Source organism: Diceros bicornis, chromosome 29 (genome assembly GCF_020826845.1).
Source record: "Diceros bicornis minor isolate mBicDic1 chromosome 29, mDicBic1.mat.cur, whole genome shotgun sequence".
Classification (NCBI taxonomy): domain Eukaryota; kingdom Metazoa; phylum Chordata; class Mammalia; order Perissodactyla; family Rhinocerotidae; genus Diceros; species Diceros bicornis.
This window is the reverse complement of record NC_080768.1, coordinates 34,859,104-34,874,687: the sequence shown is the minus strand read 5'-3', so window position 1 is coordinate 34,874,687 and position 15,584 is coordinate 34,859,104. Positions and strand designations below refer to the sequence as shown.

At 40.7% G+C, this 15,584-nt stretch overlaps 2 protein-coding genes across 10 annotated transcripts in view; one reads left to right on the top strand and one right to left on the bottom strand.

Annotated features, from left to right (window-relative positions):
• Window positions 1-15,584, bottom strand: part of DDHD2 (DDHD domain containing 2) — a 30,922-nt gene that overhangs the window by 2,200 nt on the left and 13,138 nt on the right. For 2 of the 7 annotated variants that reach the window (XM_058525226.1, XM_058525220.1), the window contains 7 exons: window positions 15,289-15,417; window positions 15,023-15,178; window positions 14,652-14,754; window positions 14,341-14,511; window positions 12,977-13,139; window positions 9,199-9,306; window positions 7,829-8,732 (listed from right to left, as the gene is read on the bottom strand). In XM_058525226.1, the coding sequence (XP_058381209.1) occupies window positions 9,225-9,306; window positions 12,977-13,139; window positions 14,341-14,511; window positions 14,652-14,754; window positions 15,023-15,178; window positions 15,289-15,417 (804 nt within the window). In that variant the 3' untranslated portion in view covers window positions 7,829-8,732; window positions 9,199-9,224. Of the gene's footprint in view, window positions 1-7,828; window positions 8,774-9,198; window positions 9,307-12,976; window positions 13,140-14,340; window positions 14,512-14,651; window positions 14,755-15,022; window positions 15,179-15,288; window positions 15,418-15,584 lie in introns of those variants that run through there. The other 5 variants (XM_058525221.1, XM_058525222.1, XM_058525224.1 and 2 more) reach the window with 5 other exon arrangements.
• Window positions 847-6,209, top strand: PLPP5 (phospholipid phosphatase 5). 3 transcript variants are annotated; one of them, XM_058525230.1, is made up of 7 exons: window positions 847-947; window positions 1,130-1,238; window positions 1,688-1,778; window positions 2,228-2,291; window positions 2,805-2,929; window positions 3,610-3,780; window positions 4,694-6,159. In XM_058525230.1, exons 1-7 carry the CDS (start codon window positions 880-882, stop codon window positions 4,855-4,857), a joined length of 792 nt encoding a protein of 263 aa, XP_058381213.1. In that variant the 5' UTR covers window positions 847-879; the 3' UTR covers window positions 4,858-6,159. The 3 variants fall into 3 exon arrangements, with proteins under 3 accessions (XP_058381213.1, XP_058381212.1, XP_058381214.1); XM_058525229.1 differs by lacking the exon at window positions 2,228-2,291 and having other exon boundaries at window positions 1,130-1,308; window positions 4,694-6,209; XM_058525231.1 differs by lacking the exons at window positions 847-947; window positions 2,228-2,291 and having other exon boundaries at window positions 1,164-1,238.

Sequence of the window (15,584 nt, the reverse complement as noted above, 5' to 3'; positions counted from 1 at the left end):
ATAATTTTTGTACATTACATTTACTGAGATGTTGCCTTTTTTTATTTTACAAATACTTTGGAATTCAAATGTGTTTTTTGCTTCTGTGAGGATTAATTTGGAAAAGTTTTTAATGACATTCCACTGATTACAGATTCTGCTTGAGAATGACTTCAATAAATTGTCCTGTATGTTCCAAATTAAATATGTGGATTTGTTCATTGCCTGTAATTTCTTGCTACAACTCACTGGGCAAGAGGCCATCATGGGAGGGAGGGGACCTGGCACGCAGGCTGAATGACCCAGTATGTCTTCCCTCAGCCACTGAGGCCTGCAGCACAGCAAAGTCCTGTATGAGAGCTAAGTAAGTAGATCTTCCTTCAAAATGCTGCTATGCTGCTGATAAACTTGGACCCGAAAATGGGTGTGTGTTTTGTTTTCATAGAGCAAAGGTCTTTGGAGGACATAGCTCCTTGATTTGGTGTGGTATGAGAATATGGGAGCTGGATGGCAAGGCCATGCAGGAGAGAGATTCATCATTTTCATTCCACTGATTTATCAGACCCTAAGGTGACCTATTGCTGGGCTGGACCCGGGAAGCTTGCTCATTGCTGAACGTACAGGAGAACAGCATTGCTTGCTTTCATTCCTTTTGCTAGGAGGGGCTCGCAGAGGAACGCAGAGCTGCCTCTGCTGCTTCCTGGACTGCTGAGCCGGCGGCGGCGACGAGGTGGCTGAACGCCTTGCCTGCGTGCAGTTCGCCCGGTGCCCGCCAGCCCGCGCTGAGAGCAGCCGAGATCCGGCCTCCCGGGACGGCCCTCTGGGGGGCGGCCCTCGCGTCCCCGCGTCCCGCCGCAGCGGCTGCCACGTCAGTGCGTCGCGTGTCCCCGGGCCGGGCTGATGGGGAAGGCGGCGGCGGCCTTGGGGGCCGAACTGGGCGTGCGGATCGCGCTGTTCGCGGCCTTCCTGTAAGCGACTCGCGGAGCGGACCCAGGGCCCGGGCCTCCTCTCTCGCACGCGGGCGGCTGCCGACGCACAACGAGGCGGGCAGGGCCCCACCGCCTCGGCCGGCCTGGGGCTCTCCTGGAGGAGCACCCAGCGTCCGAGGAAGCAAACCAACGTGCTCTGTTCTTTCTTGTTTCCCCTTTAGGATAACAGAACTTCTCCCTCCCTTCCAGAGGCTCATCCAGCCGGAGGAGATGTGGCTTTACCGGAATCCCTATGTGGAAGCAGAGTATTTCCCCACCAAGCCCATGTTTGTGCGTGGAGAACCGGCCCTTCCTCCTGACCCTCAATGCGGCTCACTGAGCTTAATGCTAGGAAGGGAAGGTGGTCATTCCGGCTCCAAAATTATCTTTGTATTGCTCCTCGTGTTGATGTGCTCGATTCTGCTTCCTGATGTTTAAGATCCAGATTTAGAGAGCCAGCCTGTTTTGGCTCCAGGCGTTCTGTGAGCTCTGCTCCTTAGGATGGCCGGGTCATTCCAGCTAGGGGTGACAGTGCTATTTACCGATGGAGCTGCCTAGGGCCCAGTTAGCCCACAGCCGCTGAGACCCTCCTTCTATTGCCAGGGGAACAGTTAGGTCTGCTATGTGAGTTCTGTCACTTCCATCCCTCTTCCCTATAGGAGCTACTTTAACAACTAGTTGTGCGGAGTTGTATCTGTGCTTTGGTTTTGTTTTTTAACCTCTGACATATTCTGGTTCAGGTCATTGCATTTCTCTCTCCACTGTCTCTGATCCTCCTGGCCAAATGTCTCAAGAAGGCAGACACGACAGACAGCAAACAAGCCTGCCTGGGTAAGAGCTAACCCCTTTCTGGCTCTTGTCGTCTTATCTTTAGTGCTGGAATGAGAAGGCAGGAGTTGTGGGGTTCAGCCACTGGAGTCGTGGCCTCAGTGTGTGGAGGCCACTGAGTTCTGTGTTCCTAAAGTAATTGTATCTCCCCTGTACCCCACTTGTTAACCCTGTGAAACAGAAAAATAGCACTGTAAGAACTTGATTAATCTCACAGGTGTGCCTAAATGCACTGGATTATTTGTACCTCAAAATGTCTTCAGCCTAGTACAGAATTCTCCCTGTACTACAACAGAGTGGTCACTGCAGGCAATTATTTTTACACTCAGCTCTGCCTGGGGCCTCACCATCCCTCTCTCTCAGAAAGACGGTGGCTGCTCTCTTAATGAGACAGTGACCATGCCACTCCTCCTACGCAGATTCCACTAACAGTAAGTTTCTTTGCTTTCCAGCTGCCAGCCTTGCCCTGGCTCTAAACGGTGTCTTTACTAACACAATAAAACTGATAGTGGGGAGGTAAGTGACAAGAGTTAGCCACCCCGGTGTCTGCCTCAGCCCTCACTTCCTCAGGAGAGATGGTTAATGGTACTCCCTCACACATCCTTCTCCTTCTCCTTTTCTCCTTTATTCTCAGTATGTTCTTCTCTCATTTAACACTTCCTCCCTTCCCTATACCTTGGTCCTGCGGGTGACACTTGGCTCTCTTCTCCCTGAACAGCATTTCCCAGTGACAGCCACCACAGAGTTGGTGTCCTTTAGAGCACCCCTGAAGCTGCAGCGTGACTTGCTCTTTGCCCCAAAATGTAATCATGTGCTGGAATGGTTTTGTTTGTTTTTTCCCCTAATTTAATGTGGACCCTGGAAATAAGGCTTTTCTCTTAGTGGTGACTATCCTAACCCAGTTTCATTATTTTGCCTGGGACACTAACTGACCAACAGTTTAAAGGATTACTGATGTCTGATACAACCAAAAAAATCACTTCTAGAGTTGTAAGTGATCTGTGTTCAGACCATGCTTATTTCTTCCAGGCCACGCCCAGACTTCTTCTACCGCTGCTTCCCCGATGGACAGGCTCATCCGGACTTGATGTGCACAGGAGATAAGGACGTGGTGAATGAGGGCCGTAAGAGCTTCCCTAGTGGACATTCTTCCTGTATGAATACCATGTGGACTCTACTTCTATGCTTTTTTTTTGGATCACTGAATTTATCTTAGGAAGTTTGTGAGGGTGGGAACATCTCACTACTCTTGTTCTTGTATCTAGAAATGGGAGAAGCCCCTTCTTTAATAGCCCTGGGATTTCACAAGCCTGAGCCTCGAATATTAGGGTAAATATTCGAGGATAGAGGAAGTAGTTTACCTTCATGAGATTGGAACATTATTGTCGTATTATTTGCCTAGATTCTGCAATCTTGTACTAGTCATAAAAATATTAACTTTTATTGAAGAGTTACTATGTGTCAGATACTTTGGAAAACATTTTAGATTCTTACCTCATTTGATACCTAATAGCCCAATGAGGTAGATACTATTATTTTTGATTCCCATTTATACATGAGGAAACTAAGGCATTGAGAAGTTAAGTAACCAGCCCAAAGTCATACAGCTAGTATTCCAAAAACTATTCTCAGGGTCAATATTGTAAACTTTGGGACACAAAATAAAGTCCTTCATTTTTCCTTTTGTTTCCTTCTCCCTCATAATCAGTGAGCTATACCAGAAGAATGCAAAAAAAGGGATAAAACATGTTCACGCCTCCTGGCCTCCTATTTGCAGATGAGTGAGGCAGCTTCCTTTAAAAGACACAAACTTATAGGTTTTTCCCTCTTCTAGTTGCATTTGCTGGTCTGGCCTTTGCTTCCTTCTACCTGGCAGGGAAGTTACACTGCTTCACACCACAAGGCCGTGGGAAGTCTTGGAGGTTCTGTGCCTTTCTGTCACCTCTACTTTTTGCAGCTGTGATCGCACTGTCCCGCACCTGTGATTACAAGCATCACTGGCAAGGTAAGTAAGGCATTCATGCCAGGGAAGCATCCATGTTTCACTTGCCATTTTATCCCTAGCACTTGGCACAGAGGACACACTCACTAAGTATCTGCTGAATGAATAAACAAATGAGTATGGGATGATCTGGGTTCTGTACTGAGAGTATGCATTTAGAGCTATATGGAAGATGAGAAAGCACGGTTACCTACCTGTTAAAGAGATTACCAAGGAGGAACATCCTAATTTTTCCATTATTTTTAAGCATCATAAGTTCAGAATAAACTCTATAAGAGTTTTTTACAACAAACTTAAAAGCTCAATTTACTTACTGTCTTAAAATCAAGTTCACTGTCATGAAATTTTTGTTCAGAAACAAAAGTAAAATACAACAAAACATAAAATTGTAATTAAACCAAAGAAATTTAAATAAATGATACAGTAAAACATCCAAATTATAAAACATCTTCATAGAAAACCCACAATTCAAAAAAAAAAGCAAATGGTATTGCCAAGAGGTCCTTAGGAGCCCTGTTTTAAGGAATAAAGTAATTTTTGCAAAGAGGTAACTCTTGAAGAGTTTATTCCTTCCTCTAGAACTCTTCAGATGGTGAAAAAAGTTAGTAGCATTAAGTGAACCTCTGTTATTCTTCTGAATTAAAAATATTCAATCTAGTGTACTTGCAGAAAGGCTTATTATATTTACTTAACTAAAGATGTGTTTTGAGTTGGTGTTTAGAGAACAACCTGATAATCTTGTAACTATATTATAAAACTGAGAAAGCCTAAAGAACCATAAACCTGGAATCAAGGTTTTTTGCAGCCCAAGCAAGTAGAGTAACCTGGAGGGCCAAGTCTTCCTTACTGTGTGGTGTCTAACATGATTTGAGAGTCTACTATGATCAAGAGAAGACCTTATCCCCTCTCTCTTCAGACGTACTAGCTGGATCCATGATTGGCCTGACGTTTGCCTACGTCTGCTACAGGCAGTATTACCCTCCTCTGACTGATGCAGAATGCCATAAACCATTTCAGGGAAGACTTGCACTGCCCACTGCACAGAAGAAGCCTGGTGATCCTCATCATTTTGATATTTAGAAATTGGAGCTACCTCAGTGGGGAACAGGTGAATCAGCCCTTCTAACTGGACCACGCCCGAGACAAGAATTTCTGACCTGTGTACCTCTGAAGTGGTACAGGCGAGGGCACAAGCACTTCATTCTGCCTCCACAGGATGATGCAGTTGTGCCCCTGCTCATCATGAGGAGTCAAGATTCTTTTTCACTACTGTTTGCCACACATTCTGGTAAAAAGATCTTTCAATAGTCCTCCAACAGCTTATGAATCTGATCCATCAGATTGGTATCCCAAGATCTACAGTGTTATTTCATTTAATTTAAATGCCATTCTTGGAAGGATCTTGTCACAAAGAAGCCTCTACATAGCCCCACTTTATCTTAGGAACTACAGTTAATCATCAAAACTTAATTTCCATTTCTCATAGCTCAAAATCTTTTTTTTTGTGAGGAAGATCAGCCCTGAGCTAACATCCATGGCAGTCCTCGTCTTTTTTTGCTGAGGAAGACCGGCCTTGGGCTAACATCTGTGCCCATCTTCCTCCACTTTACATGGGATGCCGCCACAGCATGGCTTGACAAGCGGTGCATCGGTGCGCACCCAGGATCCAAACCCGGGGCGCCAGCAGCGGAGCGTGCGCACTTAACTGCTACGCCACGGGGCCAGCCCCTCCCATAGCTCAAAATCTTAAAATCTAGGGCACAACCAACTAAATTATTTTCATTCTGTTTACTTTCTCTGTAACAATTCCATCAAGCCTTAAATAGGAAAATGTCCAATTCTGGCTAATTTACCACTGTCATGCATATCTTATCCGAGTCCAGCCAGATATTGCTGTCCATTTTGAATTCTGTGGGCATAAATGATTTGTAGAATTATTAAGTAAAGAGAATAAAAAAGAAAACGGTCAGGAGTGTGCTTTCAGTACTAACAAGTGATGATTATTTCTACCTCATTTGTTCTTCACTGTGCTCATGAGCTTCTTCCCCTCCATTCATGACTGAAGATCTGCCCAAATACATCAACTTTGCCAACTGGCTAAGGCAGGAAAGAAAAATTGAGAAAAATAACAGATATCATTATCTGGAGGACAAATGAATCTTTTTCCATCCCTTCTTCACAATGGGATATAAACAACAATTATGGGACATCATCAGAACTGATACTATAGGACCTACAACTTTCCCTTTATTGTGATTATATTTTAAATATGACCTTGTCTTATGTATTTCTTTTTATAACATATTTTCAATGTATCTTTTTCCTTCAGTAAATGTGATATTCAAATAAAATGATGAATTTGCTTTTTTTGTACTTAAAGTACCATTCAAGAGCTGGAACATTTCTAAAGTAAACAATTGGATTCCCCATCTGACATAAGTGAATCAACTCTATAGTAGTGGCTGCTGTTAATACTGAAGGACAGTCTTGGTATTTCCCTTATCATTGCGATGCTCTTAATTCTGAACTATATCTGCCTGTGACAGTGAAAACACCAGTCAAGGGAAAAGAACTTAAATATTAGTTCTTTGCCCAAAACTTTTATTTTTTTAAACTTGTTTTAGTGATACATAGGGGAAGAGAAAATGTTTATTGTATTGATTTTCTTTACGATGGATGAGCCAGGTAAAAGTAGGCAACTGGTCAATATGGTTTTATTTCAGTATTTACTAAAGTTTTAAATATAATTACGTAGAAAACAAACATTTCAAAAAGTGCAAAATATTAGAAAGCTAATCAGTGCTATTAATCTTCCCATGCAAACAATCTCTTTTGCTGAGATAAGCAATACCAATTCTGCAGGTGGGAATATGTATAAAATGATACTCTACCAGGGTTTAAAAATAGGTTTAGTCAAGAGATTGCACATGATACAAGTGAAGTAGTGCAAGTAATATATACAACTAAATAAAGGATATAAATCAAGCTTATTACCCTAATACACAACCATGGTAATACCACAGGTGGATAGACAAGATGTACAGCTCTTTTAGTTACCTGCCCCTCACCACCAGGAAAGAAAGATTTTTTAGTACAAACAGTGGTTTACCTAGCTATCCAGGGTTATGCTGTTCATCTTTGGTTACAGGGACTCACTCTTGCTTGTCCTTTGGTTGATTCTTAAATAGTACCTATTCTGCTAATATGAAGAGTAAATTTAAATTTGAAGACAACTTGGCAAAAGCTTCCCCTTTAATACATATTGAATGCTACTTAATTCTCAGTAACCTTTACTTTCAACTCAGAGTTTATATAGGAAAGAAAATAAAGTATTGCATATATCTGAAACTTCTTAGTGGCTTAGTCAGCATTAGTCTAAAAGTAAATGGACAAGGAAAGGCCAGGCTCTGACCTAAACCCCAACCTTCCCTCTACCATCTCTAGAGTGACAGTCATTAGCCTTCCCTTTCCTTTCTTCTCCAGGAAGGGATAAAGACCACTGCTGTAGAAGGGATGCCTTAAGTGAATGTTAAATGCCAGTGCTTTAGATACCATGATACATGTACAAAAAACATTTATAAAAAACAAAACACAGCTTGCCTGCCTATCCCACTCAATAAACAAGGGCCTGTGGAAATCTGAAAGGAGTGTAAAGGAGTATCACAAAGAGAACTGCAAAGACAATGACAAACTCTGACCAGTGGGGAAGAAAATACCTGAGCAGATGCCTTGGGAAAAATTAGTCTACAATCACCAGTCTTCTTCAAGGTACATCTCACTTTGCATATTCTGACGCTGACTCTGCAATAGCTGTTCCTTGGCCCGTATAGGCACAGGTTTTTCTTTCAGAATAAGAAACACTTCCTCCTGGCCAAACCTACCTGCTCACCAACATTGCCTGTGCCATAAGCCTTTTAAATAAGCATTCTGGATCATGGGTACGTAAGAAGGCAATGATGTTTAAAAAAATGTTTTTAAAGAGGACACACAATACTACCTTCACCCAAGTGGATGTGGCAGGTAACTTACACAAATTCTATTTCACCATAAATGCACCACTAAAAGATTTTATTTATAACCTAAGCAGTCACTCAAGGCTGTGTCATTTCAGGTTTGTCAGCTTTTATAACTTTACCTTCAACTTAAGAACAGAAGCTATTATCAAATAACTAAGTCAGACTTCATCTAGAGTCTCCCAATTTGAAGTACGATATAAAAGGGCAAGTCTAGGATATATAACATATTGGCTTTACAAAGGTGCACCTAATATGAACATATTGTCCACTTTAGACTCTTATAGCAGCTCAAACACCTGTAAAAACAATGAACAGCATCAGTGATTCCTAGCAATAAATCTGTCAGTCAGCTGTAGAGAGAGTAAACAATACTCTCGTCAAGCCACATTTTAGTCTTTCTTCATACAGTACTAGCAGGAAAGAAAAGCTGATGCACAAGAATTTGACTGCCCAATAGTCTTTTCCATATCCACTTAGACTTAGCCTTCAAATGCAGAGAACACCAATGAGAGGGGTGTACCCCAACACGCCTTCTGAATCTCAAGAGTCTGTTCCCAAACTAGAACATTTTCTGAAGATAAGCAATAATTTCCCAGGAAAATTTCTACCCAATCCAAATCAAACTCAAAACAGACTTTATACCATCTCAAGTAATAAGCAATAAAGCATGGTACCTATATACTGTAATCAAAGAATTAAAGATGCAAATCACCCCCAGCTCAGAAGAAAGAATGGCAAGTGTTTATATGAAGCCAGTGGTAAAAAGCAATAGGGTCTTCCCTTTGCTTTTCCACTCACTTCCAAAAAGGAAGATTATCTCCCAAAGACCCCAATGGTGAGTAAGTGGCAGGCAACATGCAGGAAATGACGCAGCTGAGGAGAGGAAAACTGCAGCAACAAACAGGTGGATTTTCTGGGGAAGGATCCCTCAATGTCCGTCTAGGGGAGAGAGTGGAAAAGAGGTCATCACGCAGTCACAACTGGAAAGCAACAAGGGAGAACGCCACAGTCCATTATACAAACTTTCTAGTTATACATCTAAAAGGCTGAGTAATTCAAATCTCAGGATGGGCTGTTTGTAATTAAAATTACAACTGTTGCCACGGTAAATCTTAGATGATCGGAACTATTAAGATTCTGAGTTTAGATCCTAAAAATGACAAGTGTTATTGGACCAAATCACTAGCAAAACACACATACACACTAACCTTCCTCCAAGTGGGCTATTACACTTCTTCCCCAAGAATTTTAACCAGAGTCCTTCTAAAAATGAATAATAACCTAGATCTTGGTGACAGGCAACAGAAAAGTATATTTCTATAGTTTGGAGCTTGAGGCTCCATAGTTCCTTATAACATGTTAATATATAGGCACTGTGCTGCATACAAGACATTTAAAAACTTACATTAAGCAGCCATAGATGGTTCATTTTTACTGTAAAGGCTGATCAAGGAAGATACCCTGGGTTTGGTAGATTTCTTTGAGGACCAGCAATACGGTATCTTCAGACTCCCTGTAAAGAGAAAAATATGTTATAAAAAGAAGGAAATAATATTTGTACTAGATGCTACACATATAATCTCATTTAATCTATACAACCACCTTGCAAGTTCATTCTTTACTATTGCAAAAAAATCAGACTCAGAGGTGACTAACTGGCAGTGGTTTGGAAGGTAACCTTCTAACAAAGAAATCTAGCATTATGTCTGGTAATATAAAAAAGCTAGTAGTAAATGACCAAAAACTGTTCCGTTTCGACAGAGCTCATTCTTGGGACAATATGGAAGAGCCATCCAGTTGGTCACCTTAATTATTTTTTAAATGTTACTCAGTTTTTTAAAAAAGATAATACAATCATATGGTTCAAAATTCAAGATATAAAAGGGTATAATAATAAAGTCTCCCTCCCACCTGTTTCTTAACCACTAGTTCCCATCTTCAGACAACCAATGTTGTCAATTTCTCATGCATCTTCCAGATATTATTCTGTGTGTACAAGTGATTACTTACATCCAGTTCATAAAGAAATTTTATTTTAAAAAATAACATTCATGAAGGATTGCCTTAAAGATATACACATGGCTCAAACATTTCTCTAGATCCATGGTTCAACATTTTCTAAGTTATGGATCTATTTGAGAATCTAATGAAACCTATGGATTTCTCCCCAGAAAAGATCACATATACATATATACCCAAAATTATAAATAGAATTTCACTGGATTCATAGACTTTTTCTATCCCCTACAAATTCCATACACAGACCTCAGGTTAAGAAATTCCTCCCATGCCAACGAGGAGGGATTAGCCAAACCAGGTATTAAAATGGTGTGATCCTGGTACATAAATAAATGTATTAATAGAAAAGAATAGGAAGTTCAGAAATAGCCCTAAATACATATAGGAATTTGATATAATAAGGTTAGAATCTCAAATCTATTAACAGTGTTGCAACAACTAGAGAGCCATCTGGAAAATGACTTGGATCAATCCACACCCTATTAGGATAAATCTGAAGTGAATCAAAGATTTACATGTAAAAATGAAACCATAAAATACCAGAACAAACTGTGGTAAGGAATTCTTTAGAGAGTAAGGACGATCTAGTATGATGCAAATTCCAGAAGCCAAAAAGGAAGTCAACAAACTTGACTACATAAAAATCAAATTTTTCTACTTAGCAAAAACAAACGTACACAATGTCAAACACAAATGGGACAAGGTACTTGCAACTCATTTTGTAGACTAATCAATTAAAAAAGACCAACATTTCACTATAAAAGAGAATAAAGGGTATAGGTAACTCCCAGAAAAGGAAATAGAAATGGCCCTTAAATATATGTCAAGATGCTCAACTTTACTCATAATAGGAGGAATCCAATTTTCTTTTTTTTTTTTTTTACTTATTTGATCTGAAGAGAAAAAGGAGCATAGGAAGAATGCAATTTAAAACTATAGTATGGGCGCCGGCCCAGTGGCACAAGCGGGTAAGTGTGCACGCTCCACTGCGGCAGCCCGGAGTTCGCCGGTTCGGATCCTGGGCGCGCACCGATGCACCACTTGGCAAGCCACACTGTGGTGGCGTCCCACATAAAATGGAGGAAGATGGGAATGGATGTTAGCTCAGGGCCAGTCTTCCTCAGCAAAAAGAGGAGGATTGGCATGGATGTTAGCTCAGGGCTGATCTTCCTCACACACACACACAAAAAGTTGATAAAACTATGTTGGAAAAGCTGTGGGGAAAGAGACACTCTCATACATTACTCGTGGGAGTGTGAAAAGGTACAACCTCTACTTAGCAATAATTATCAAATATTACAAATGCACGTATCTTTTATGCCAGCAATTCCAATTCTAAGTATTTACAGATACACTCATGAATAGGTGACATAAACAAGGTGTGTAAAGAGCAAAAGGGTAGAAACATAAAGGCCCATCAGTAGAGGACTAGTTAAATTAATTATGGTACATTCATACAGTGGAATACCATGCAGCCAAAAAAGAATGAGGAAACTCGTTATATACGATAGGCAAAAAACTCCGAGACGTGTTATTAGGAAAAGCAAAGTACAGAACAATGCCTATAATATGATACAATCTGTATTTGTTAAAGGATAAAAATAACATATGCACACCCTCACACCTGTATTATGCATGCATAAAATAGATCTCTGGAAGAAATTTTAAGAAACACATGTTAGTTACATATGGGGAAGGAACTAGTTAGCAAGGAACAAAATGGAAGACATGCTTTTCATTATTTGTCTGTCTTTGAATTTTGAACCGTATGAATGTATTGCCCACTCAGAAATTTTTTTAGAGTACCTTTTTCAGATTTCTATTAAGCCAGATCAGCAGAGATCATTCTTAGAAAGCATTATTTTGGCCCCCTATAACTTGCTTTTACTGATTTGCACTTTGATTTTATGTCATAGCCTCTATTGTATTTGTTAGATAGAGAGGGTATTGGTTACATCAAATAATAATCCCCTTATCAGGATTCAACAGAAAAATTCCTCTGAGGGGGCCGGCCCCATGGCTTAGTGGTTAAGTGCTCGCGCTCCACTACTGGCGCCTCGGGTTCGGATCCTGGGCGCGCACCGACGCACCGCTTCTCTGGCCATGCTGAGGCCACGTCCCACATACAGCAACTAGAAGGATGTGCAACTATGACATACAACTATCTACCGGGGCTTTGGGGGAAAAAAAAACGAGGAGGATTGGCAATAGATGTTAGCTCAGAGCCGGTCTTCCTCACAAAAAAAAAAAAAGAAAGAAAAAAAAATTCCTCTGAGGATCTTAAAGCATGCATTTTTTGAACACTTATCTTATCCCTGACCCATCTTATTTTCCTAGCTTTATTTTCCTTCAGCTCAATTTCTTTAGTGATTAAGTTTTATTCTGCTTTATGAATTTCAGTAAGCACCATTAATCCATTCTACAATCCATCAGATAATTAATTATATTTAAAAATAATTCTGATGAATAAGTTCTGAGGATCTAATGTACAGCATGGTGACTACAGTTAACAATACTGCATTATGTACTTAAAAGTTGCTAAGAGAGTAGATCTTAAATGTTCTCACTACAAAAAACGGTAATTTATGTGAGGTGATGGAGGTATTAACTAACCCTATTGTGGTAACCATTTCATAATATATACATGTATCAAATCATCATATTGTACATCTTAAATTTACACAATGTTATATGTCAATTATATCTCAATAAATCTGGAACAAAAAAACATTTAAACATTAAAAATTTAAACATTAAAATAAAACAAAAATAATAAATTTTGATCTAGCTACTATGAATACTTTCAAATGAGTTGCTTAAAATACTTTCTGCAATAGTAATGTATTTATTCCAGTTCACTCATGTGTACCCATCCTGTTCCACCAATGGCCGAAGGATACACTTTTAAGACTGAGTGAAGCTAAGTGAACTCCTGGTTGCTGACATCATTAGCCCCATGCTCTACCCCACTGCAAAATGAAAAAACAATGTGTTTAAACCGGATTTCTTTAAATGACATGATTGTGCTATTTTCTAACTGTCTAAATGAGAAATCATTCTAATCCCAAATGTATACCAGCCTATCCTCCTCTTTCTACAACTATCAAATATCTGTGAAACAATCAGACCAAAAAAAAACCACAGTAATAAAAACAAACATTTACCAGTAGCACAGATGGCTTTGTAAAGCAAATAAATATTCATTAAAACTTTCAATGGGCTTCTCCTGTAGCACGTAGTCAATGCGTTGGCCCCCATTCAGCATTCCCACATTGATGGGTGGGACTTCCTCCTTAGCTGCCACAGAGGTCTCTTCTGTGTTAACATCTGGATGTGGTGGAACCATAATAAGAATCTAAACTTCCAGCCCTCCAAGGTTGTCCTTATTTCCCCTGAGACTCCAAGTTTACAGTAGGATGAGCTCCTCTCTGTTCAGAAAGCTCTCTCCCATCTTCCTCCTCTCAATCCCCTTAAAGCTTTTCCTCAGGGGCCAGCCCGGTGGCGCAGCGGTTAAGTGCGTGCACTCTGCTTCTGCGGCCCAGGGTTCACAGGTTTGCATCCTGGGTGCGCACCGACACACCACTTGTCAGGCCATGCTGTGGCGGCATCCCATATAGAGTGGAGGAAGATGGGCACGGATGTTAGCCCAGGGCCAGTCTTCCTCAGCAAAGAAAAAGAGGAGGATTGGCAATGGATGTTAGCTTAGGGCTGATCTTCCTCACACACACAAAAAGCTTTCTCCTCATGTCACGCTGATTTCATCCAGTCCCTTTTTTTTCTTTCCTATACCTCTAACAGTTAATTCATTTGCCTTTAGTTTATAAACTAAATGCAAGCAGGGAGAGAACTCTTTAGGTAGTTGAAAACTAAAGCAAAAGAATGCAATATTGGGGCCGGTCCCGTGGCATAGCGGTTAAGTACGCACGCTCTGCTGCTGGCAGCCCAGGTTCGGATCCTGGGCGTGCACGGACGCACAGCTTGTCAGGCCATACTGTAGCAGCATCCCACATAAAGTGGAGGAAGATCGGCATGGATGTTAGCCCAGGACCAATCTTCCTCAGCAAAAAGAGGAGGATTGGCATGGATGTTAGCTCAGGGCTGATCTTCCTCTCACACACACACAAAAAATGCAATGTTAACTGTGAAAGTAGGAGGCGAGTATCCTAGCTGGTCCCCAGCCAGGAAAATAAACATGACCCATGAATATAGACATTCCCCTGCAAAAGCAAGGTGATTCACAGAGCAGGCTCTTAACATCACCCCCACAGTTCCCAAGTGTGAGATTTTTAAAGCCTCACTACCAAGATGCTCAGCTTCTCTTGACATTTTTCCTCACGAATAATGTTTTTCCACAATTTTTGGCTATTAGATGACACAAAAGGCTAGCAGAGCAGAAGGCCCATTAGGACTCATAGTATTGGTCCTACACAATAAAAAGCGAAAAGGAAGAAGTCTGTGGGAGAATAAGAACTACACACCATGGAGTCCCTCTTATCTGGCCTGATGTAAGAAGTCAATGTGTACTGACCACTAGGCCTCTCTGAACTTGATTCAGGTTCTGCTTCCGTTTCTTCCGCAGTTTCTGAAGCTTGTAAGGCAGGGGATGGAGCTCTGGTGAAAGACTTCCAGGCCATCCGCAGTGAACCTAACAAGTTGTTCTTAAGGTCCATACTCATCCTGGTCAAGCCCTCTCTCAGTTCTGAAACACATATGAATAAAGAACATTACATGGTTTACAACGAGTTTAGGATGCAACACAGCTAAACAAAGTGAATGAGGTCCAGTCAGTCTGCACTGACCAGAAGGTCTAGAATTATCAAGTTCTGTACTCAGACTTACCTAAGTGCATCCGCTTCCTGCCTTTATGATGTGGGATCAGCATTGGCTCAAATTCCACGTCTGGGACCACCATTGGTTCAATCCTATAGGCCACAGGATCAAACTACATAGGAAAAACAATAGCTACATACATCTCTGCTGAAGAAAGATAGTCTGAGGAACTATATATCAGGCAAGAATAATTATAAGCTCATTTAAAAAAGATGTACAATTCTTCTGCCCCATCACTTCCAGATTCATAGTATTATAAGTTGTCTCATTACTACACAATAGTAGAGGAAAAAGTATAGTAGCACAATAGAAAATCATATGCTTTTTACTAATAAGCCCTAATATTCAGGTAAAACCGTTAAGAGCTGTCCAATGCTTACAGGGTGATAAATATTGAAGAAACCTTTGCATGTTGGAAATTTGTAGTTGGGATCAATTCTTTTCAGTCCTCGGACAGTAAGGAACATTCCAATGGGAGATCCAAAGGCAAAGAAAATTTCTGGTTTATAGATGAGCCGGGGGTATTTTATAGACACCTGGAAGGAAGAAATAAAAGCATCTCTCATTAATAACAAAAGTTACATCTGTTCCTACCAAACCAATGTCAGACAATAAAATGACCAAAGAGAATTAGTAATATTGTTACCTGCCCAATGCCAACGTCCAGATAGTCATCATTTCCAGTATCACCAGTACGACTGCAGAACTCTGCTTCTTTAGGGATGTTAGACATATTTGCCCCTGAAGCTGATGGTGGGGTTGGTCTATTAATACCCTAAAAAATAAAAAAATAGTTCTGCGGAGCTGCTATGTAAGGATTTTACAGTTTTCTACTAGTTTGAAAGGATGCTTGGAGAAGTTCTGAAACAACAGGCAATAATTCTAGGAAGAATCTCTTAGAAAGCAAGATGAAGCTGATGAAAACAAAAGTTGCCTGAAATT